Source organism: Nomascus leucogenys, chromosome 6 (genome assembly GCF_006542625.1).
Source record: "Nomascus leucogenys isolate Asia chromosome 6, Asia_NLE_v1, whole genome shotgun sequence".
Classification (NCBI taxonomy): domain Eukaryota; kingdom Metazoa; phylum Chordata; class Mammalia; order Primates; family Hylobatidae; genus Nomascus; species Nomascus leucogenys.
The window spans coordinates 31,165,402-31,191,513 of NC_044386.1; the positions used below are offsets into that span (position 1 = coordinate 31,165,402).

General features: G+C 39.1%; 1 protein-coding gene across 2 annotated transcripts in view; it reads right to left on the bottom strand.

Annotated features, from left to right (window-relative positions):
* The window catches only part of ADAMTS12 (ADAM metallopeptidase with thrombospondin type 1 motif 12), a 349,097-nt gene that overhangs the window by 153,187 nt on the left and 169,798 nt on the right, over nt 1-26,112 (bottom strand). For both annotated transcript variants that reach the window (XM_012501615.2, XM_012501616.2), the window contains exon 4: nt 655-851. In XM_012501615.2, coding sequence (XP_012357069.2) covers nt 655-851 — 197 coding nt within the window. The remainder of the gene's footprint in view (nt 1-654; nt 852-26,112) is intronic.

Consider the following 26,112-nt stretch of genomic DNA (forward strand, 5'->3'; position numbering starts at 1 on the left):
ATAGGTCAGAAATGTTTGGTGGTGTGCTAAGAAGAGTGAAATATGCCCACGGCTCCTTCCACATTACAATATTTAAACACAATCTTTCAGGGTGATTGCTTGGCTGTGTGTTTGAGGGATTAATATTTTTCTTTTCTTAACCCAGCCCACAGTATTCTCCTCTTTTATTATCAGTTACTCAGGCAAATACCTTTTCCCATCTCAATAGGACTAACATCCTCTTGAAGGCAGAAAACATCAATAATGCAAAGAGAAAGCTTGAAATTAGGAGTCATTAACTTTATTCCAATTCTATTTCTAACTACTTTGAGGAAATTATGTTCTAGTTCTTTGCCTCAGTTTACTCCTTTGGTTTACTGACATACATTGATGAGACAAAGCCACACAAAAAGGATTGAGTCACTTGGTAAATACCTACCAGATATATGTAACTAATAAATTATTAAATGTTCCCAGGATACACATTTTTAAGGGAAAGACTAATTTATCCTGGATTTCCATCCATATTCATCCTTAGGCAGGTACTAGATTCACATATACATTTATAAAAATAAGTTAAAAGGACCCCAAAAAGGCCTTTCTTATTTATTTATGTAAGCATTTCTAATGACATCTATTCACCAGCTTCCCCAGCCCCCATGTAGTCCGCCATACCATGTTCATGATGGTGAGGATATAGGACTCCACATTCTCACTCCCGTGGTATTCAATCATCTTTGTGTCAGCCACCACCAGTGTCTCCACCCATCTCTCCTTGCTGATGGAACGCCGAGAGAGGCTTCTGCCTGGCAAGTTGTGCCTCTCCCACTTCTCCCGCCATAGCTCTTGCTTCTGGGAGATGTTAACACTGTCTAAACAGTAAACAGAAGACAATGGTCTAACACTGTATATGTCTCATATATTATTTACTTACGTTAGTAAAGATGCAAGGCCATAAGTTTAATTTACATTTAATAATATAAACGCAAGTTTTTACATACATGACTGAAATAGATCACTTTAAATGAATATGACCAAGAGAAATTTGAATCTTACTGAGAGGTTCAAAAAGTACTTTATAAAAATGTTTCTTACCTATTATATTAAATTATGTCTTCCACTATTGAAAAGATGTAACCAACAATGGGAACTTTCTCATTCTTCTCCTCCTCTAAATTATTTAGTGCCTACTCTGTGCAAGGCAATATACCTGGCTTTTAAATGCCACATTGTTTATCCTCATGAATGACAGAAGTACATATTCTTCTCTCCATTTTGCAAATGTGGAAATTGATGCTCAAAGTGGCTGGTTAAATAACTTTCCCAGAGTTGTGCAGCCCATCAGTCAGTAAAAGATCCAGTATTTTCTATGCCCCCAAATCATGCATTTTTAAAAATATACATCACACTGTTTCCTACAGAGTAAACATGTATAAAACTGTAGTATATATAAGCTGAAAACCTGCCAAAGGTTCCAGGCACTCCACTTGAAGAAGGCACAAAAAGAGGTGGAAAAGATCCAAAGAAGGACAGCAAAGCTATCAAGGTGACTAACAGGTTTTAGTATGAAAAGGATTTGATACATGAGGGTCATGGTTTGGAAGACGAAATCTAGGAGAGGCTATAGAACGATAAAGAAAGTCAGACAGTAGCTGCACGGAATCATTCTCAAAATCCCAGAATACTGTAAGTAGGGAGTATGTTCTAACTTGAAAGAGGTCTGTTTAAAACCAAAACGAATAAAAGGCTACTTCACACATCAGGAAGCAAGTACTTAACTCAAGTGGAAGGCAAGTGTAAAAAGTTCCAGTGGGCTCGGAATGGCTTAGGGAGCCGAGGAAAGACAGGTTGACCAGAAGAGAGTAAAGAAAGAAGCCTGGGCTGATACAGGGCAGCACCTGGGTCTTTGAAGATTCCTATCAGGATCATAGCCACAAACACTTCCTGCCTCTCCCTCATCTACACCCTGGGCCCCTGGCAGGGGCAGAACATCGAAGCAGAGTGGCTAACCTCATGTCCCCTTCCTAATCTCTGGTAATGGCCATCCAGTCTGAACTTGAATACTTCCAGCAGGAGGAGGGGACACTCAACAACTCACAGGCCATCTTGTTCTATTGGGAAATTCTCGACTGCATTGAGCTGAAACCTGCCTCTCTGTCATTCCTCCTCCTTAGCTCTGGTCCTGTTCTCTGAAGCATCTAGAACTATACCTCCTCCTGAGGCCCTGCCTCAGACCCTGAGTTGGGACAACTAACACCATGTCCTGCCCTCTCCCCCTGGTGCTCCCTAGGCTGTGGAGTTCCTTACACTGATTTGTGTGTAACCCTTCCTGGTTCCTTAGTTTCTCTGTCCATATGAAGTTAGAACATGTTTGGCGATATTGACAAAAGAAATGAAACATTATCATAGGTCTAAATAAATTCAAACTCTAGCGTTGTGAGTTTTACTTCAAAATAATAATGCTGTACTTTCATATAACACTTCTGAGAAATAATCCGGGATTATGTAAACTTTGGAGGGAAGTCCTGTGAAGATTTAAAAATGGGGAGATGGTTAACCCCTCATTTGTGCTGGAACCATTTTCTAGTTTCCTTCTCCACTCACTTTGCATGGGGAAGCATGAATTCCCTAAGAAATGTCAAGATTTTATCAATGGTTTCTAACTTTCTGAAACCCCCTCCCTCATTCCCCCATCAGCTTTTTTTCCGTTTTGAATCTCACATGAATGTTTCAAACCGCTATCTGCTTTCAAATGTCTCTGTGTAAGCCAAGCAGCCAGCCCCCTTTGAGCCCATGTGGGCTGGTGTTTTCTGAAATGGCTGTTACAGGTTGGGCTGAGTACAGGAATCCCGTCAACATGGATTCGGTCTCATCTTTCTCTCAGGCCCCTCCTATTTTGCTGGGTGGGTACAGGTCTGTTCTAACCAGGAGGCTGCTCCATGCCACCCTGACCTTGTGTGTGAGGGTGACTGGCAGACAGTTTTCTCACCCAGTGCCCTCACAAAGCCCTTGGGGCCTTAGCCCTTCTTCTCCCTTGGCCCCCGCAGGCTCAGCATCCCTCCCCTGGGTGCCGGTCCCCTCACAGAGGCTTCAGCTCACCTCAGCAGGCAAAGACTGTGCCGTGCACAGCCCCTCATTAAAGCAGAACCCTGTGCTCCTGGCTGCAGCCTCGGTCCCCACCCTCAGATATCTACTGTTAGGTGCTAGCAGGAAGCTGTCATGGGTGAGAAGGGTGTAGAAAAAAGTAGTTTCTCTGCTTCCTTTGGTCCTGTCTTTCTTTACTTACTTCTTCTTTACTCTCCCCTTTTTCTACCTTTTATCCCTCAGTGTTGAAAAAGGGAGTTGCTAGGCACTGAATGTTTGCATCCTGCCGAGACGCAGATGATGAAGCCCTAATCCCCAAGGTAATGGTATTTGGAGGTGGGGCCTTTAGTTGGCAGTTAGGTCGAGATGAGCTTGTGACAGTGGAGCCCCCATCATGGGATTTGTGTCCTTATAAGGAAAGGAAGAGACATCAGAGCCCTCTCTTTCTCTCAGAGAGAGGAGACATGAAGACACAGCAGGAAGATATATACATCTCTCTCTCTCTCTCTCTCTATATATATATATATTCAGTGCCTATATATATATATATATATATAGAGAGAGAGAGAGAGAGAGAGAGAGAGACAGAGATGTATATATCTTCCTGCTGTGTCCTCATCTGTCTCCTCTCTCTCTTTCTCCCTCTCTCTCTATATATATACATGTTCTCTCTCTATAGGCACTGAATATATATATATATATATATATATATATATATAGAGAGAGAGAGAGAGAGAGAGAGAGAGAGAGAGATCTTTGACTTGATCTTGGTTTTCAAGTCTCTAGAATTGTGAGAAATACATTTCTGCTGTTTAGGACACCCAGTCTATAGCATTTTGTTATAGCAGCCTGAGCTAACTAAGACACGAGTTTTTTTTTTTTTTAAGACATCTTTAAAGTTACTTTCATTTTTCCAGCAAATAGGTAGTTATTCAGTAGTAAACAGTCATATAGGAGGAAATGTGGAAATGAGAGATGGGATCTGCTAAAGGCATATATCTATTTAAAAATTTTCAACAAAACCTACATTAAGCACTTATTAAAGTTCAGGTCCTATACTAAGCTCATAGCACCATACCTCATTTAACTGTGCCAACAAATCTATGAGATAAGCCCTCTTATGATCACCTTCTTATAGATGAAGAACTTGAGGCTCAAGAAGATTAGGTAATTTTCCTAAAGTCACATAGTAAATAACAGATTCAGCCATCTGTGTGATTCCACTACAGCAACAACAAATATTTATACAACAGGTTTTCTGGGCAAGGCCCGAGTTACTCTCCTGAATAGAGACAAAGAAGTATGTGATGTGATCCTTGACTTTACACAACAACCAATCTACTTGTGGGTAATAAGACATGAACATAAGAAAAATTGTCATCACTGGGGTTCAAGTAATTCCCAAAGAGAAGTATCAGTTATATAATAGATAGTGCCAGAAGCTTTGCGGAAGTGGTAGGATCTGAACTGGGCCTTAACAAGACTGAGCTGGGGAAGAGGACTGTATATATGTGCGCTGACTCTGTCAAGTTCTAGTGAAATCTCAGATTTGATGGAAGAAATGTTTCTACTAAGCAATTTCAGAAAGTACGAGAAACCAGCCCTACACATTTATCTCCAAAGCTGATGACAAAGACAGCCAGTTCTTTGGGTCAGGTGAGGGGCTGATGATTCTGGGAAGCTCCCCTCAATATTTTCCATCATACACACCACTCTGTTTAGAGATCCCTCTTCTCAGCTGGCATAGCTTCTGGCCACACCTCAATCCGAGTACTTTTTATATTGCTATAATTTCCTGTTATTTAAGGGGCTCTCTAATTAGGCTTTAAGCAACTAAAGGGTTAGAAAAACATCTTCTTTGGCCTTTGCCCCAATCCCAACACCATAACAGGCAAAAGTGGCACCCAGTAAATACCAAATGCACAAGCAAAGAACTGAAGATGAATCAGAACCAATGTATGAACCACACGCAAAGAAGAATTGCCAGGTTTGTCAATTTTTTCCATTTGATGACTTTTTTCATTTAAGGAATTCTCCCCACTGAGACCATGACATGTTTGTTTCAAGCAGAGAAATCCAGCCAAATGGGCAGCTTAAGTAAGGAAAATTTCCAGTGCTGAGAGAGAACAGAGAACTGATTTTCCTAAATGGAAGCTAACAGAGTGCAGATGTCTATCCAGCGTTGTCTGAGGTGGTCAGGATACCTGAGCACTAACAGAGCAGAAGTCCTAGAAGATCCCTGGAAAATGCAATTTACTGAGTACTTTTTCCTTCCCCAAATACTGCAGGCAGCTCTTCACAAAGCTCTATTTAGGGATTCTGCAGGTGGCAGAGCCCTCACCTACTGCTGATCTCTGAGTCAGTGTACACTGCAGCCAGGCATGGATCATGCCTTGACGAAGCCACACGGAGAACCTGGAGTAGTGCTAGGGAGCAAAGGAATTGAACATAGATGGCGGAAGACTCTGGAAATTACAAAGCTTCCAGTACATTCAGGAGTGCTTTTTAACGTGCCAGTAGTTTCCAGTGTGAGCAATGAGGCTGCCTATTCTACTTAGAAAATTGCTCAAGGCTCTGCCTCCAGCCCAACCCTTCCCTCATCTGGATTCTCTTCTACACCCTTATATCAGATTTCCAACAGAGAAGGATTTCTGCCCAGCCCATGTTGACCACTAACTGGAAATTGGCCACTAATTACTACTGCCTTGTTTGAGGTCCAGCTTCTCCCAAGATGACCTTCTCAAGTTGATCTTCTCCAGCCCACACTGCAGCTTCCAGACAAATGAGACCCAGTACCCTAACTGTCCCACCTTTCTGTCACCACCTCTGCAAGGTTGCTGAAACATGACACCTGGGCAACAACACAGCAACACAGACACTAACAGCCATCTAGGATCTAGTGCCTATCAAGAGCCCAACTGGTGCTAAACAGTCTTGGATTTGATCATTTATCTTAATTCTCACATTAAAACATGTAGTAAATCTTATTGCCATTTTAAAATGAGAAAGCTGAGACACAGAGAGATTATAGAGTTTATTCAAAGTCTCATAGCCAGTAAGCAGCAGGACCAGCATTTTAGCTGGGTTAGTGTGAATCTTATTTAACTTAGTGGCATGGAGATGGGGATGGGGTTTCTGGGATCACCTGTCTAGAAATTTTCAGCATGAGGAATGGAAAGGATCAGCTCAAAAAAAAAATCATCTGTTGAAGAAGTTGGACCCCAAACCAGCTGAGTCCTAGTCCTCCAGGTCACCACCAGTCTTCAGCAACGCATGAAGAACATTTGTCTATGAGTGCAGTAGGAGGTAGGTGACCTTTTGATACTAGATTTCTGGAGACAATATCCTGCTTCTTTATATAACTCACACAAGTGCTACTCAGGGAAGATGTTCTGGACCCAGTGTTCAGGGCTGGAGAGATGGTCCTATCCAGGCCCATTATTGATAGCTGCTCACTCCCCATGCCTACTGGCCTGGCCCAAACCACCTGTGACCTTGGACAAATATTACTGTCTCTTCCCCTGTCTAATGAAGACACTGAATTGAATTCCTATTTTTTTAAGAGTCATGGAACCTTTCCTTCATACAAAGATTATGCAAAAAGTAAAGAAAAGAATGAACCCTAAAGTTGCTGGGGTCATGGGGTGTGTTGGGTGGCCCCAAAGGGGATACCATATGGCGCATCTTTAAACCACCACCTGACACCATCTCTGGGGTTCTTCCAGTTCTAATGTTCTCTGAGTTGGGCAAACACACCTTCCCACTGCCAAGGCATAATTGTGAGCTACCTGCCACTACCACACACTTGCACCCAGATCCTCTTCTTGGCAGGTCATTGTGGCCTTCCCCAGCAGAGTTGAACACCAGTGCAGGTGTGTGCATCCATTAGCAACAAGGGCTGTGTAGCCAGAGGGGCCCATCTCTCCAGGCCAGCTTTGGGTAGATTTGAAGGGTCTCCGTAGGAAGCCCATGTTTACTCCACAAAAAGTTTACCTCACTAACTGAGAACAAAAAATATTTTTTTACATTTGAGTAATAGACTATCCATTTCTCAAAACTGGCCACTGTTGAAGCACAAACATCTGCCTTTAAAGAAAGAAATGAAGCAACCTGAGTCTAAGTTGTTAGAAACTGCTAGATCCCCAAAACAAGTACATCCCAGCTTAAGGGTACAGACAAAAAGTATAAGCACATAAAAAAAAAAGAAGGAAAGAGATGTATTCTCAAAGGCTGGATGGTCCTGCCTGACACTGCACTCACTTCATTCAGAATATGTCAAAAAGGAAGATGGAACTGATAGATCATTTGGGACACATGACTCTTCCCAAAATACCAACATAATTACATCAAATGTAAATAAAAAGGATGTTTGAAGATCCTTCCAGAGAGTCAATAATCTGAATGAGTCGAGAATTTATAATGAATTTATATTAAATCCATTGTTATTTATATGTTTATATTAAATATAATAATGGATTTATATTAAATCCATTATTATTTTGTTAATTATCTATTTAACACTTGGAATGCAAAGTAATTCCACTGATTTGAGGTCTGACCCCACACTTTTTTCCGTTCCACACTCTGATAGAAATGTGCTGATGCATTTCTCACAATGAAGACCAGATGTGGAGGAGGCTGCTGGGGGCAGAAGTAAAATAACAAAAACTGAAGTAATCGACCAAGTGGATAGTGAGTCCCAGTATGCTTAGACATCAATAGAACTCTGCTGACACACTTCCCTTAGCTTAGTGACTGAGGATTGGGGAATAACTCAGGGACTTTCACGCTTCACCCAAGCCTCCACAAAACATTTCTTACAGTTTCTATGTCCTCAATGGTGAGCTGGCCATTGCTGTAAGTGTTCAAAAAGAGTTTACTTCTGCACAGTTACATTTCATGTAGGGTATAAAGTTTCTACCAGCCTATAAAACAAAGACTACCTATATTGCGACTCTCCTACTGGGAAATTTAGTACATGTTTACAAAGCTCTCCAGACAATGAGTCCCAGTTTGTTTTCAGAGCTCCCATTAATACCTAGTGTTCTGAGGAACATCAGTGGAAAAAACACAACTTTTAGGGAATACTAGCTCAGGAAGGAAGTGAGATTCAATGAATACTAAAGTCTTTTCATATTATAAGCCTGTCATTCTATGATGATCTATATGGAAATGAAGGGGAGCAAAGTCTTATCCAGGAACCATACAGTGAGAACGGAATGCTTTCTTCTTAGGGTTCTCCCTGGTCTTAAGGACAGTTTCCATCTTGTCGGACCAGAAATACTGTTGGTTAAATAGAGCCACTAGGGAAGCAGGCGAGACATGGAAGAGAGGTCTCTTGGAAAATGGAGTTACCTTTTATCTTTGGAAAGATAGGTGATGGACCAGCCAGGGAGTCATGCTGGCATTTACTTAGGGCTGGTCCTGAGCTTCAGCAGGACCTTCCAAAGACAAGACCATGCTGGAACTCCGTGTCTACCTCCTTACACATCCTGGCAGCACTTTTAGAGATTACTCACTAAGACCTACAACATAGTATGTGCTCAATAAATAGAGTGCAAACTGCTTGAGAGGCTTTTCTTAATGTTCACACCAACCTAAGGCTAACTATTGACCTAAGAAGAAAAAATGATCAATAGTACTGTCTAAATAGATCAATAGTGCTGTCTAAATAGATCTGGGCTATCCTAAGGTGAGCCCCCTCTCAGTGTCCCTACCCCACTGGCCCCAGCCCTTCTCTGTTGTTTGTATGAAGTCCTAAAAACTTACCAGGTCAAATACTGAACATGCCTGAGGCAATTTGTGCATTCCTTTATGATGACTGTGTTAGACTGCCAATTGTCCTCAATATTTGTTTTTCCCCTCTTCCTCCTTGATTTTTTTCTGGGTGCATGGCTTCCTAGAATATAGACTAAATTTCCCAGCCTCTCTTGCAGCTGAATTCTGACCAATAAGACACAAGGGGAAGGGCTACATGTAACTTTCAGAACTTAAAAGGAAGGCAGAGCCCCTTCTCTTCCTTTCCTCCTTCCTGGCCTGAATGTGGATGGTTTCAACAAAGTGGATGCCAGATGTTGAAGAAGATGGAATAATATAGAAGATAGACAATAGAAGGAGCCTGGGTTCCTGACTGTGGAGATAAAACCTGGGATGTTTTATTTCCAAATTCCATTTATATATGAGAAAAATAAAAGTATTTTTCAACTTGAATAGAAGAGGGCTGTTTTGTCTGTTTTGTTCACTCCTTTTACCCCCAGCACTTAGAATATTTCCTTCTACTCAGTAACAATATTTTAAATATTGTTACTGAGTAGAACAATCTTATGTGGGATTTTCTGTCACCCAAAACCCATATTATCCTAAGTAAGTGACATGATGACTTAACTCTCCCCTTCATGTTTGGAGGCACTATCTCTTCTCAGAGTCCGTAATCCTAGGCGTGGGTTGCTTTCATCTCCAAGTGACAGCATTCAATCTGTCCCCTCAGATCAGCAAGTTGATAAGGTATAAATAAACAGTGAATTCTCTTTTACTACCTTCAGTCTGTTAACATAGGAATAAGACTGATTTCCCACAATGGCTTCCAAAAAATAGTATTTTCAGAGAAGTCATATATTTACTCTTGTTCTGGAGAAAATAATCCCATGAGTCCTATGTGTATCTTCTTAAGAGAACTGAAGGTACCAAGATTTACTTGAGAGGGAAAGTAGACACTATTTATGCTTGGAAACTTCATATGTACTTTTTTTTTTTATTATACTTTAGGTTTTAGGGTACATGTGCACAATGTGCAGGTTTGTTACATATGTATCCATGTGCCATGTTGATTTCCTGCACCCATTAACTCGTCATTTAGCATTAGGTATATCTCCTAATGCTGTCCCTCCCCCCTCCCCCCACCCCACAACAGTCCCTGGAATGTAATGTTCCCCTTCCTGTGTCCATGAGTTCTCATTGTTCAATTCTCACCTATGAGTGAGAACATGCGGTGTTTGGTTTTTTGTCCTTGCGATAGTTTACTGAGAATGATGTTTTCCAGTTTCATCCATGTCCCTACAAAGGACACGAACTCATCATTTTTTATGGGTGCATAGTATTCCATGGTGTATATGTGCCACATTTTCTTAATCCAGTCTATCGTTGTTGGACATTTGGGTTGGTTCCAAGTCTTTGCTGTTGTGAATAGTGCCGCAATAAACATACGTGTGCATGTGTCTTTATAGCAGCATGATTTATAGTCCTTTGGGTATATACCCAGTAATGGGATGGCTGGGTCAAATGGTATTTCTAGTTCTAGATCCCTGAGGAATCGCCACACTGACTTCCACAATGGTTGAACTAGTTTACAGTCCCACCAACAGTGTAAAAGTGTTCCTGTTTCTCCACATCCTCTCCAGCACCTGTTGTTTCCTGATTTTTTAATGATGGCCATTCTAACTGGTGTGAGATGGTATCTCACTGTGGTTTTGATTTGCATTTCTCTGATGGCCAGTGATGATGAGCATTTCTTCATGTGTTTTTTGGCTGCATAAATGTCTTCTTTTGAGAAGTGTCTGTTCATGTCCTTTGCCCACCTTTTGATGGGGTTGTTTGTTTTTTTCTTGTAAATTTGTTTGAGTTCATTGTAGATTCTGGATATTAGCCCTTTGTCAGATGAGTAGGTTGCAAAAATTTTCTCCCATTCTGTAGGTTGCCTGTTCACTCTGATGGTAGTTTCTTTTGCTGTGCAGAAGCTCTTTAGTTTAATTAGATCCCATTTGTCAATTTTGGCTTTTGTTGCCATTGCTTTTGGTGTTTTAGACATGAAGTCCTTGCCCACGCCTATGTCCTGAATGGTATTGCCTAGGTTTTCTTGTAGGATTTTAATGGTTTTAGGTCTAACATGTAAGTCTTTAATCCATCTTGAATTAATTTTTGTATAAGGTCCTAAGCCAAAAGAACAAAGCTGGAGGCATCACGCTGCCTGACTTCAAACTATACTACAAGGCTACAGTAACCAAAACAGCATGGTACTGGTACCACAACAGAGATATAAATCAATGGAACAGAACAGAGCCCTCAGAAATGATGCCGCATATCTACAACTATCTGATCTTTGACAAACCTGACAAAAACAAGAAATGGGGAAAGGATTCCCTATTTAATAAATGGTGCTGGGAAAACTGGCTAGCCATATGTAGAAAGCTGAAACTGGATCCCTTCCTTACACCATATGTACTTTTAAATGAAGCAAGAAAATTCTGGGTGATTCCCACTGGACTGCTTATTTAGTAGCACTCTCTCCACTGTCATCAAAAGGTCAGCAAGTCTGTTAGTCGGAAGCCTGCAATTCAGCTATCTCTGTAGCTGCTACACCCAGCTCACACATAACAGCTTGATATTTCATTTCATGAACTTGACCGCAGGGCATAAATACATTTATGTTCTTCCCATACTCCCAGATTGACAAATGTTAACTTGGTGAGTCAGCAATAATCAAGCTCAAAGTCAAGAGTAAAAATTCTCTATAATTAGAGAATATATCATAGAGACCTTGAGAAACCATCTGCTCTTTCAACAGACAGCAACGAAGTAATTCCATGCTGATGAGACTTCATTTTTAAAGAACATGAAAGAGATCATATTTACATATGGTTATATTTACATATATATGGGCTTATTACATACCTGTGTACATGTAAGCATATTTACAGTTCATTCTAATTATCTAATTTCATAAAAATAAAATGTCCTACATGCCAACTTATTATAAAAATAGTATGTATGTTCATTCAGCTTTTGAAATGTTCTGTTTGGACTAAAAACAAAATACACATGATCAACTCCACAGATGCAGAGAACGCTTTTGATAAAATGCAACATCCCTCCATGATAAAAATCCTCAACAGACTAGGCATTGAAGGAACATACCTCACAATATAAAGAGCCACCTATGATATACCCACAGCTAACATCATATCAAATGACCAAAAGCTAGAAGCATTCCCCTTGAGAACCAGAAGAAGATAAGGATGCTCACTCCCACCAATTCTACTTAACATAGTACTAGGAGTCTTAGCCAAAGCAATCAGGCAAGAAAAGAAAATAAAAGGTATCCAAATAAGAAGAGAGGAAGTCAAACTCTATCTCTGTTTGCAGATATGATTCTATACCTAGAAAACCCCACTGTCTCCTAGATCTGATCAATGACTTTAGCAAAGTCTCAGGATATAAAATCAATGTACAAAGTTCAGCATTTCTATATACCAACAACATCCAAGCTGAGAGTCAAATTAAGAATGCAATTCCATTCACAATAGCCACAAAAAGGATAAAATACCTAGGAATACAGCTGACCATGCAGGTGAAAGATCTCTACAAGAATTACAAAATACTGCTCAAAGAAATCAAAGATGACACAAACAAATGAAAAAACATTCCATGTTCATGGATAGGAAGAATCAATATTCTTAAAATGGTCATCCTGCCCAAAGCAATTTTTTTTTATTATACTTTAGGTTTTAGGGTACATGTGCACAATGTGCAGGTTTGTTACATATGTATCCATGTGTCATGTTGGTTTGCTGCACCCATTAACTCGTCATTTAGCATTAGGTATATCTCCTAATGCTGTCCCTCCCCCCTCCCCCGACCCCACAACAGTCCCTGGAGTGTGATGTTAAAAATTCAAATTTATTCTCCAATTCTTTTATTAATGTCTGACTTTATAACAGAAAAACTAAGGGCTATTCTCCCAACCATCCAAATTGCTCCTCTAGCAAAAGCAATCACATAGTAACCTATATAATTACTTAGAAATATAAACCTACGCAATTTGAGTTTTCATTGATTTCTTGGTTGTTTAAAAGGCAGAAAAGTAGACCTAGGGAAACATGCAAAATCAAGGAGAGAAAAATTACCCTTTTGGTAATAAGCCAGCCATTCTTCTATGATGGTACCTGACTGGTAAAAAGGTTCAAAAATAAGAGCCAGCATTTCTGTTAAGGAACTACTGACACATAAAGTATAAAGGGAAAGACTGAACACAGAGAGCCACATGAATGCACTTTCTGGTGAAGCAAAGAACACTTTGGTCTAGAGAAGTCCAGGCCAATATGGTGGCTGCCAGCTACATGCAGCGATGGAAGCTTGAAATGCGCTGTATACAAAATGAGATGTGCTGGCTAGATTTCAAAGACTTGATATGATAAAAAAGAATGTGAACTATCACACTAATAAGGTACATTGATTACATGTTGAAATAATATTCTGGATTATCTTGAGCTAAGAAAAGTATTAACATTAATTTCACCTGTTTTTTCCTTTTCTTCACTTGGCTACTAGAAAGTTGAAAATTACCTATGTGACTTTATTGCGACTCACATATTTGTATTGTAGAGCACTGGTTTAGAGCTCAAGACACTTGGATATCCATCTAGGGTCTCCTAGTTATTTGCTATTTTATCTAAAGTCAGACTCACATAATTGCCGTAAGAAAGGAGTCAAGCACCGTACTTGCCACATAGTAAAGTCACAGTATGTATTATTCTGTTTTCTTCAATCCTGTTTGCAACTAAAGAGATGAGGTCCATAATAGATCAAAACTCTAATTCCTCTTGTTTTCAGTTAAGGTTTATGTAATTCTGATTAGGGAGAGCCTTGTCTTTAATCAGCCTGGCTGTTTTATCCTCACCCTCACCTTGTGAAATGGCTGCCTAGTGCCTCACCCACTAGAACAAAGTGACAAGAAAGCATAATTCAGTTAAGAAATTTTTATCAAGTATTTTTTCATTCTCTTTTTCAAAGAGAGAGGGGAAGAAATAGAGACAGAGAGAGAGATCAGTAAATCGTGACACAGAGATTTATTTTAAAGAGTAACTTCCTGTCCATAAATGAATAAATGAAATGTCGTATATACAACGAAATATTGTTCAGCCTTATAAACAAAGGAAATTTGGACACATACTACAACATGGATGAATCTTGAGGATGTTATACTAAGTGAAACAAGCCAGTCACAAAAGGAGAAATACTGTATGATTCCATTTACATGAGGTACCTTGTGTAGTACAGTTCACAGAGGCAGAAAGTAGAATGCTGGTTGCCTGAGGGTGGGAGTTGGGGAGGAAAAGGGAAACGGGAGAAATTGTTTAATTTGTACACAGTTTCGGTTTGGGGAGATGGGAAAACTTCCGGAGAGGGATAGATGGTGATGATGGTTGCCTAACACCAGAATATACTTAAAGCCACTGAACTGTACATTTAAAAATGGTTCAAAAGGTAAATTTTCTGTTATGTATATGTCACCAAAAACTTTTAAATCAACTTTCTAAAAAAGTAACCTCCATGGTAGATGGTGGATGTCAATTTGAATACAGATTCACCCAATGTCCTGCCCTTCAGTCACTGCATTGACAAGTCCCATAGTGTCCCTAAAGAGACTCAATCCTTAATCACTGATTCACAATCACTAACATGTGCTTATTAAGGTGTTAATGTTTCAGTACTTGTAATTGGAGTTATTAAAATCAGGGTTTTCTGACTAATCATCAATTAACAAATTATAGCCGGGCACGGTGGCTGTAATCCCAGCACTTTGGGAGGCTGAGGCAGGCAGATCACGAGGTCAAGAGATCGAGACCATCCTGGCTAACACGGTGAAACCCCATCTCTACTAAAAATACAAAAAGTTAGCCGGGCATGGTGGCTGGCGCCTGTAGTCCCAGCTACTCAGGAGGCTGAGGCAGGAGAATGGCAGGAACCCAGGAGGCAGAGCTTGCAGTGAGCCGAGATCGCGCCACTGCACTCCAGCCTGGGTGACAGAGCAAGACTCCGTCTCAAAAAAAAAAAAAAAAAAAAAAAAAAAAATTATAATTAGCCAGAAATTCCATTGTCCAAAACCTTTCAGTTGTCCAAAGCATTCCAGTTAAATGAAGTTTGACAATAACAGAAATTGAAAATTCTTTTCTGGGACCCTAACTGGATCCTTGATGGCAGCCTGGTTGGTTTTTCCCTCATCTAATTAGAGATAGAGGTCAGGGATAGTGTCACAGCTGGTGAGGGCAGCGAGAGTTTCCTGACATCATGCAGCTGGCTTTCCAGGAAAAGCAAAGGAAGAGAAGTAAGTCTGCACTGGGAGGCTGCTTCCAAGATTAGAAAAACTATGTAAAGGCTCAAGTTTGAGTTAATTTTTTCAATAGAGATATTTACTAAAGCTTCATAACCTCTGTGATGTTATCAATACTGACAAACCAGTCTTGGCTTCACCTATGGGCCTCTGCCCACTTCTGCCCTCTTGAAGCTATTATAGTCTCCTAGGCAGTTCTTTTTGGCTTAATATGGTCAATGTGAAATGCTGTTCTCCATAGTTCAGCTTGCTTTTTTGGACTATACATTTTAAGCATCTAAATTTTGTTGTCTAATTCTTTCACTCCACTAATTCGTTGTTAGCCCAAGAAAAAAGCTTTTTACTACGTATCTCCCTCTCTAATTCCTCTCTAACATGTAGTTTAAAGCCTCCAATCTTTAAAAATAGGAGTTCTGGAATGTCCTCTTCTCAAAAATGGGATAATGAATTCAATATACTTAAACTGTGATATTTAATTAGGCATAAGGTGTTGTGTATGTATTCAGAAACTGCCGGGTTCTCTAGGTAAAGATAAGGTACAAATAATGCCTTTTAATCTCAAGATGTTCTCTTATTTATTGGAGAAGACAAAAACCATCCATAAGAAACAGAATCACACAAATGGTAAGTGACTAAATGTCACTAAGAGTGATGAGAGGCATTTAAAGGGAAAAAGAGATCAAGGTAAACTGAATTCAGTGAGCACCTGTTTGTTTCCCATTGCCATGCCAGGCCCAGAAATTACAGAGATGAGTCAAAGCAACTTTATTGCCATTAAGGGACTCACTATCTAGAGAAACAGATTGTGGGATATGATGAGGTTTCTGTTCAAATAACCCGATCAATCTTTTATTCTTTTATTCACAGTACCCCACTCCTTTTTCCCTTTTTCTCCTTTTTTTTCCTTTTAGCCTTTGTTAGATGCCCAGACACAATACCACAATACCAGGCATTATCAGTACCAGCTCACATTCCTTTCCTTATTTAGAAAGAGGACTTTCTAGCTTATTACAGACACCCCTTCCCCTTTCCTCTCTGCTTTCTTTTACGTGCCCACCTTATCTAAAAAAAATCAAATGTTTAGCCAACCGGGATTAGTTTAGATTATACAGCCTGACCCTGGCCAATGGAGAAAGGGTACAGGGGCAGGACTTGCTTCAGGAATAAAGGCTCTCATGCCCCTTTGTTCAGGTGTGCTCTCACGGCAACTGGCCAAGGAGGCACCCCTCCGCGCAGAAGTAAAATTGCTTTGCTAAGAATCCTTTGTTTGAGTGTTGAATTTCCTTAGGATTTTGAGCGTTATTCCTAACAAGATGGAACAGCCTTACTTCTCAGGGTGGTAAGCAGGTCTTTGGGGGTGTGCAGAATGCAACTAGGCAGAGGAGAGGGGAGAGCTAACTGAGTAAGCAGGATGAACGAAGGTGTGGAGAGAAGAATGAACGTCTGGCTTTTTGAGAATTCAGAATAGCCTGGATAATTCCAAACTGCCCAATTCTAAGTTACTTCCATTTGCCAAGTGACCAGGGGATATCAGCTCTCCTTTATAATGATGTTACATTTTGCTTATTAAAATCATCTTATCTTTCTGAACCTACACAAGCTGGGAGGAATCCAGCAAGCCTGCAAAAGACCTGCAGATAGAAGCTGGGCAGGAATCCTAACTTTGCTGCAAAGTTTCCATACAGTGGACCATTCTCATGTCCCTAACTGAGCAGTAACTCACAAATCATGGTTCCCAGAATACAAATATAAAAATTGGAGAATGCCAACCAGATAAGCTGAAAAAATGTAAAAGGGGAATGAGTGACATCTCTATATTCTTCTCAATAGTAATATATTACATTCAGATGTTGCTTTAAAGCTCACAGAGCTAGTGCCTTTAACACAGTAGTTGCTTCTTCTAACAACCTAGGGGTAAGAGAGCTGATATCACTAGCCCCATTTCCCCAATAGGTCTATTACATTTTAAAAAGCTTAAGTTAAGCTCAGGCACAGTGGCTCACGCCTTTAATCCCAGCACTTTGGGAGACCCAGGCAGGCAGATCACCTGAGATCAGGAGTTTGAGACCAGCCTGGCCAACATGAAGAAACCCCGTCTCTACTAAAAATACAAAAATGAGCCAGGTGTGGTGGTGCATACTGCTAACTCTCTTTTGGAAATAAACTCACTTACTTGTTTTAACTAAGTTTTTAAAAATATCTGGCTGGGCGTGGTGGCTTACGCCTGTAATCCCAGCACTTTGGGAGGCCAAGGTGGGTGGATCACCTGAGGTCAGGAGTTCGAGACAAGCCTGGCCAACGTGGTGAAACCCCGTCTCTACTAAAACTACAAAAATTAGCCTGGTGTGGTGGTGGGCACCTGTAATCCCAGCTACTTGGGAGGCTGAGGCAGGAGAATCGCTTGAATCCGGGAGGTGGAGGTTGCAGTAAACTGAGATCACACCATTGTACTCCAGCCTGGGCAACAAAAGCAAAACTCCTCTCAAACAATAAAAAATAAAAATAAATAAAAATAAAAAGCTTACGTTAGGAGGCATAGACATATAGATTAATGGAACAGAACAGAGAACTCAGAAATAGACCCACACAAAGATGCCTAACAGATTACTGACAAACGTGCAAAGTAATTCAAAGGAGAAAGGATGGTCTTCTCAACTAAGATGTTATAGTAATTGGGAATTAACAGGCAAAAAATTAAAAAAAAAACCTTGACCTAATCTTTACTTCTTATATAAAAATTAACTCAAAATGGATTATGGACTTAACCATAAAATGTAAAATTATAAAAATTTTTAGAATAAAATATAGGAGAAAATGTTTGGGATGAAGGACTAGGCCACGAATTCTAAGACAGTCTATAAAAGAAAAAATAATACATTTGACCTCATCAAAATTAAAATTATTTTCTCTGCCCATGTGAAATCTGGAGTTTCATTTTTGGATTGATATAAAGCTCTAAAATTGATTTTGGTGGTGGTCATACCACTCTGTGCATATGCTAAAAACCACCAGATTGTTGTACACATTAAAATAGTGAATTGTATGCAAATTATATCTCAAGAAAGCTTCTACTAAAAAGAAAAAGCCCATCTGAGGAGAATGAAAAGACAAGCTACCTACCAGGAGAAAATATTTTCAAACTATGTATTTAACAAAGGACTAGTATCAAGAATATAAAAAGAATTTCCAAACTTAAGAGTAACAATACAAAAACAAGCAAAATACACAAAGAGAACTGAAGACGATATCCAGATGTCAAAAAAGCACATGAAAAATTAGTCAACATCATTAGCTATCAGGGAAATGCAAATTAAAGCCACAATGAGATATTGCTATATATCTATTAGAATGGCTAAAAGAAAAAAAATAGTGACAACACCAAACGTTGTCGAGGATGTGGAGAAACTAGATCACTCATATACTACTGGTGGAAATATAAAATAGTCTACCCACTCTGTTTTAACAAACAGTTTGGCAGTATCTTATAAAACTACACATGAAATTAGCATTCAACTCAATAATTTTACTCTTAGGCATTTATCCCAGAGAAAATGGAGACTTATGTCCACATAAAAATCTGTAGCAGCTTTATGCACAATAGCCAAAACCTAGAAACAACCCAAATGTGCCTCAACCAGTGAAGGATACATTCGTACTGTGGAAGATTACTTGATAATATAAAGTAGAACAAACTCTTGATGGACACAACAACTTGGATGACTCTCCAGGAAATTATTATGAGTGAAACGAGCCAATCCCAAAGGGTTAAACACTTTATGATTCCATTGATATAACATTTTTTTTATTATACTTTAGGTTTTAGGGTACATGTGCACAATGTGCAGGTTTGTTACATATGTATCCATGTGCCATGTTGATTTCCTGCACCCATTAACTCTTCATTTAGCATTAGGTATATCTCCTAATGCTGTCCCTCCCCCCTCCCCCCACCCCACAACAGTCCCCGGAGTGTGATGTTCCCCTTCCTGTGTCCATGTGTTCTCATTGTTCAATTCCCACCTATGAGTGAGAACATGCGGTGTTTGGTTTTTTGTCCTTGCGATAGTTTACTGAGAATGATGTTTTCCAGTTTCATCCATGTCCCTACAAAGGACATGAACTCATCATTTTTTATGGCTGCATAGTATTCCATGGTGTATATGTGCCACATTTTCTTAATCCAGTTTATCGTTGTTGGACATTTGGGTTGGTTCCAACTCTTTGCTATTGTGAATAGTGCCGCAATAAACATATGTGTGCCTGTGTCTTTATAGCAGCATGATTTATAGTCCTTTGGGTATATACCCAGTAATGGGATGGCTGGGTCAAATGGTATTTCTAGTTCTAGATCCCTGAGGAATCGCCACACTGACTTCCACAATGGTTGAAGTAGTTTACAGTCCCACCAACAGTGTAAAAGTGTTCCTATTTCTCCACATCCTCTCCAGCACCTGTTGTTTCCTGATTTTTTAATGATGGCCATTCCAACTGGTGTGAGATGGTATCTCACTGTGGTTTTGATTTGCATTTCTCTGATGGCCAGTGATGATGAGCATTTCTTCATGTGTTTTTTGGCTGCATAAATGTCTTCTTTTGAGAAGTGTCTGTTCATGTCCTTTGCCCACTTTTTGATGGGGTTGTTTGTTTTTTTCTTGTAAATTTGTTTGTGTTCATTGTAGATTCTGGATATTAGCCCTTTGTCAGATGAGTAGGTTGCAAAAATTTTCTCCCATTCTGTAGGTTGCCTGTTCACTCTTGTGCAATTAATAAAAACAACCTCTTTACAGTTTTCTACACATGATAATATAGGATGTGCTACTTTTTAAATAATTTATATATCATAGTTTCTAGTTTTTACAAAAGTTGTTATGGGAAGTTTTAATAAGCTGATGGTATTCTCTTGATTCATATGAAAGTTGATTGCCTTTTTTGTTCTATTTAGTGTATGATGTGTATTTTTCTTATTTGCCGTGGGTACCATTTTCCATTTTTCAAATTGAATGATAATTTTCTGAAAGTTGGTTTTATGTTTTGGTAAACAGTACTTATTGTTGTTTCAAACTGAAGTTTACTAAGAGATCTACCATATTGAGTTTCCTATTGATAATTTAAAATGTGGGCCACTCATATCAGATTTTATGTCATTTTTGTTGAACCTCTACTTGAACTTATATTTTTTCCATATTTTTTTATGTGAGGGTGATCATTCTTGCTTTTTATTTGATGTGAAATAGTCTCGTTATTTTATTTTGAAAATTCAGAGAAGCTTAATTTGATATCAAATAAAGTTTGTATTTTACACAGGAAAAAGCAAAAAAAAATAAAACAATTATTGTCTGAAAAAATGTAGTAGAGTAAGCAATCCATGCAAACCAAGTGTACCAGATTCTAATTCCAGCTATTCGTTAATGGTTAAAATCACTTAAACTCTTTGAAGCCAATTCCTTATCTTCAAAATAGGTTTAAAATTGTGTGTCTTTGTCCCTTCCCAGGACTGTTATGGTGACCCAAAGATATGCTAGGTATGACCATTCCATAAAAAGTATTGTGTATATGGGAGGAATTAGTAACTTATATTATTTCAGAACTATTTTTAGAGTTTTAAATTTGGAAAATAAAAATTCCCGAAGGCTCAAGCAGCTTGTTAGTGTTTTCCAAGGTACTAATCAGATAAAATTTCTGCTTCTTCACTCAGGTCTACCCTCCAACCATTGCCATATAAGAGAGCCTGAGAATCTGCATGTAAAAATTATCCTGAATCCAGTTTCCGCCACTGGAGCATGGTGTCAAGGAGGCCAAGGTTGTAGGCTGCAACTCATCATAACACATTTTAGAGGTTCACCACGTCTCCATTTTCTGATCCCAAATTGTCAAGTCTTCTTGCCACTCTCTCCCTTTGAAACAAATATTTATTATGCATCTGTTATGACCTAGTCATTGTACTAGAAATTGAGAAGATATCAGTGAGCAATAATGACATGGCTCCTGGCCTCGTGGAGCTTGGAATTTGATGGTGAAGACCCACAACAAACAAGTAAGACAATCATACTTCTCAAAAGTTAGAGGTTGTCCTTTGCACTATGGAAGACAGGAACAGACTGCTTTAACAACAGTGTAGGGAAGAATGCATTTTAGATAGCATGATCTGGAAGCATCACTTTGAGGGTGTGCCATTTAAGCTGAGACCTCAATGATGAAAAGCCTATGTGCAGACACACAGAAAAAATATTTCAAACATAGAAAAGAGCAATCATGGAACTTCTGTAGCAGGAAAAATCTTAATGAGTACTAAAAATTTTCAGAAAGAGGATCGGTTGAGACATAGTGAATGTGGGGCAAGCGGTCTAAGAGACTCCCCTGCACAGATGGGCAGGGCCAAATAATATACCATCTTGAGGGATGGCAAAAATAAGAATGGAAATTATGTGGTTATTTCTTCCTCTTCTGTCTTGCAGTGAAGATTCCAATAACAATTTTCAGCACCACCATTTTCAAACACCATATTCTACCTCTGGACCAGCTTTATCACCAGCTCGGGACCTAAACAATGCCTTTTACACACAAATCACAACCCAGAGAGTGACTGACTAACCCCACTCAACTTACTCCCAGAACCCTGAATCTCCTCTCCTCTTCCAGCCACATCCCCACCTCCCCATCCAAATTAACAAGGTGCTTTCCAAGGCTCTGTTACTGATTTCTCTCAGGGGTGTCAACCCTTGGTGACCCAGCCCAGTTGCTAGATACCATACAATTTTTACAGCTGACTGGCTGTTTTTACTTCCTTTTCAATTATTATTTTGAAACACATAAGAAATATTTTGGAACCACAAGTGGCTCAGGAAATTCTAAATTAAAGGCCTTGTAGGGCTGCAGCTGGCCCCGTCAGGTCTCACACCCCAGGGGATACACAGCACAAACAGATTTTGGTGTCCTTCCAAACTCACTGCATGATGCTCCAGGCACCACTCCCTACTGTTACTCTCTTAAACGACAGAACTATGTAAACAAACACACAAGCAACATCCTCCCAAAGAAGAAATATGTATAATCAATGTTAATAAATGAGTGTGATCATTGCTTCCCTCATCGCTCTTCCAATATTCTCTCTGAAAATGTCTAGAGTTAGAATTGTCAAATTTATTGTCTTTCAAACTCAGAGATACAATTACTACTTAAACACAGGGAATATAATGGATCCTGGAGAGAAGGAGTGACCCTAAGGATATGTGCAGAAAGCAGATCACTAATCACTTAATATTAGTTGTACTTGGAATCTTCAAATATCTGCTCAGCCTCTTACACTTGAGCTTGTAATTTTAAGAGTAGTATTTCCATATCTTCTGAGGATGCAATAGGTTACCAGTGAAGGCAGGATAGAATGATGTTTGGGCACAGTTGCAAAGCCAAATTAGTACTATCTCTTAGTAACTTCTAAGTGACTTTGTATAACTTACTTGGCTTTGCTCTGCCTCAGTTTCCTCATCTGTAAAATGGAGACATATTGGAATGTATCTAATGAAATTCTGATGAGGATTAAATGAGTTGATGCATAAACCACATATAACAGTAGCAGGCACACTGTAAATACTTACTAAATGTTAAATATTCTATTAATAATTGATCTAACAAATAAAAACTGGCTGGAAAACATAAAAAGCCTCACTGTCAATTAACAGCCAAGGCAGCATCAGAACTTTGAATGATGGCAGAAGGTCTCAACATATCCCCCAAAAGCACATACTACCCCCAAGAGGTAAAATGCTTTCAATGCTCTTTGGAGGTAGGTTTCAAATATAGACAAGTAATGAAGCTTGGTCAGGGAGAAGAACTGCATAGATAGGAAGAGCAGCAAGTTGTGAGAAGGAAGTCATAAAACCCTCATCTTTGCAGTAGATTTGTCTCTTGTGCAGGGGTGGATACATTTGCAACACTAAGCCACAGTGATTCAGTTGAAGGTACTGAGTGAAGTAGTTACTACAGGTTTTAGGAATGACAGAGATGGGGAAAATAGTTGGTGAGGTTTGACAAGGTAAAGGATAGGGACAAGGCTAAGTGCAAGATCACTGATGTAGGTGAGAAGCTGTGATGATTTACATAATAAACTGGCAAAGATGAACTAGTTTGGCCTCTTCACCCAAACCTCACACCTCTTCAGCCTTGAGTACTTCTTGTACAAAGAGGTGAAGCTGGTTGAGATGGGTTAGTACAATGCTGTCCTCCTGAACACTGGGACTTTGGTTTCCTTGATTCAACATCTGGCTTTGGGGCTGCAAAGTTGCCTGTAAAAAAATCAGTGGGGTCATGGCCTAGATCCAATAGCAATCATCTAGTGGCAGAATATGGGATTTGGCTAGACTCTGTACAGCTTGGCCACATTTTAAAATAAATTTAGGACTTGTTAGGGATTTGCATCTTGATTTTAAACACATAGTGGGCAAACTCCACACTGGAGATGTAACTGTGGAAGGCCAGTAATCTGAGGCCTCAAGCCTCTGAATGGATGTTTCTGAAAAGAAGATGTTTCCCAATCAGTTCTTAGAGTTTGGTTCATAATGTGAAATGCAACAAAGGGAACAATCAGTATTATTATTAAAAGGGCCAATCAGGGAGCTATACTTACACTCCTCAGCACACATTATTTTATCAAGATTTTTTGTATGTAGATATGCCCAGTCAGCAATAGCAAGAGTGCTATTAGCTCACTGCTGAGGAAATCAAGTTCTAGGGAGCAAAAACAGAACCAAGTAAACAGAAACCACCAACATACAAAGTAACATCCTCATTAGTTCTCAGAAGTTTTAACAAGAGCTTTTAAAAATACATATTTAAAAGCTAGAACAACCTTTTATTGCTGGTTTTAAAGCATTTTTAATCCTCAAAACCACAAGATACCACAGACAGAAATTTGGAAATGGACCCAGTATGGGCATTTGATTTATATATAGCCTGCTTTATTTCAGAAAACAACTAATGTGGGTTCCAAATAAAGACAGGATGGCCAGATGACTTAAATAAGGAGATGACAAGAAAAAAAAAAGAAAATTGATGAGGAGAAGATAAACTCAAAATAATGAAACTAATGAAAAAAACGGGTCACCATATTCTGTTGATTCACTTGTTTGGTTAGTCCACAAAGTTGGCTCCAGTTCTTGCCACTACTGAGTAAAAGGCAAATGTGATTAATTCTCAAGTCAGACTGATTATATGACAAGAATCTAGTGTCAAAATAAATGAATCTATTTTGGGGACATTAAAAAACCCAGTAAGAACTAGTTATTCTGGTCATTATCATTCAGAGTAAGAGTCTCAAAGATCTCGTTTCTGACACCAACCTTCTTTTACAGATGAGAGCATAGTAGTCTTGGTTGGACCCCTGTCCTCCAGGAAGAATATGAAATCTTCATGTGGGCTTGTGATACTGCTTGCTTTTATTTGATAGTCTGGACAATTCAACAATTAGAGTCTTTCAGGAGTTGGTGTTTCTTTTAGAGAGTTTTACAAATTGGGGAACCATAAATAGGAGATAAAGTAATAGCCTACAGCTTCCTAAATGTTACAGCTGAAGAAGGGGGAAAGCCCCTTTAAACAAATTTAGGATGAGTCAATGGGATATCATCTCACCCCAGTTAGGACAGCTATTGTCAAACACACACACACACACAAAATGCTGGCAAGGATGTGGAGGAAAAGGAACCCTCAAGCACTGTTGGTGGCAATGTAGATCAGCAAAGCCACTATGGAAAACAGTATAAGGGTTTCTCAAAAAACTAAAAATAGAACTACCATATGATCCAGCAACCCCACTACTATCTTTTTATCCAAAGGAAAGGAAATCAGTATGTCAAAGGGATGCCTGCACCCCATGTCTATTTCAGCACTATTCATAAGAGCCAAGATATGGAATCAACCTAAGTTTCCATCAACAGATGAATAGATAAAGAAAATGTGGGATATATACATGATGGAATACTATTCAGTCATAAAAAAGAATGAAATACTGTAATTTGCAGCAACATAGACGGAACTGGAGGTCATTATGTTAAGTGAAATAATCCAGGCACAGACAGACAAAAATTACATGTTCTCACTCATGTGGAAGCTAAAAAAGTTGATCTCATAGAGGTAAAGAGTAGAATGATAGTTATCAGGGGTTGAAAGGGGTAGAGGGAAGGCAGGGTATGAAGAGAAGTTAGTTAATGGGTACAGACATACAGTTACATAGAAGGATTAAGTTCTAGGGTTTGATAGCATAGCAGGGTGACTGCAGTTAAAAATAATTTATTGTATACTTCAAAATAACTAAATGAAAAGTTTTGAAATGTTCCCAAAATAAAGAAATGATAAATCTTTGAGGTATTTGATATTCTGAATACCCTGATTTGATCACTGTACATTGTATGCATATATAAAAATATCATATGTACCTCATAAATATATACAATTATTATGTAACAATAAATAAATTTAGAATGAGTGATGATCCATTTTCAGGGCCTGTTGACTTGAAGAGCCTTTTTTTTAAATTCCAGGCATGAACGTCATAATTGAGTTAAATTTCATTTCATCCAATAGGACAAACCTACAATTATGGAACAAGGGTTGAGCTTCATATGTGGAACTAATGTTTATAAAACCATACTGGGAAATCAGTATGTGTCTATTCTGTGACTTATAGGCAGTAAAAAGGAAGTTTGAAGACATCCTGACAGTCTTCAGATGTTAGCAAGTTTGGGGGGACCCTAAGGAGAGAATTCATATGCAGTTGTGGGCATTGTTGGTGAACTCTGGGTGGAAATAATTTTTTTCTTAATTTTGTTTCTCTAGCATTAGAAAAAAATAAGCATATATGAGTGATTAAAACAAAGAAGTAAAAAAAAATCTTTGGCTAGGGGAATCTCCGGAATGATAAAGGTTATTGAGATGCAATCCTAGATTCTTTA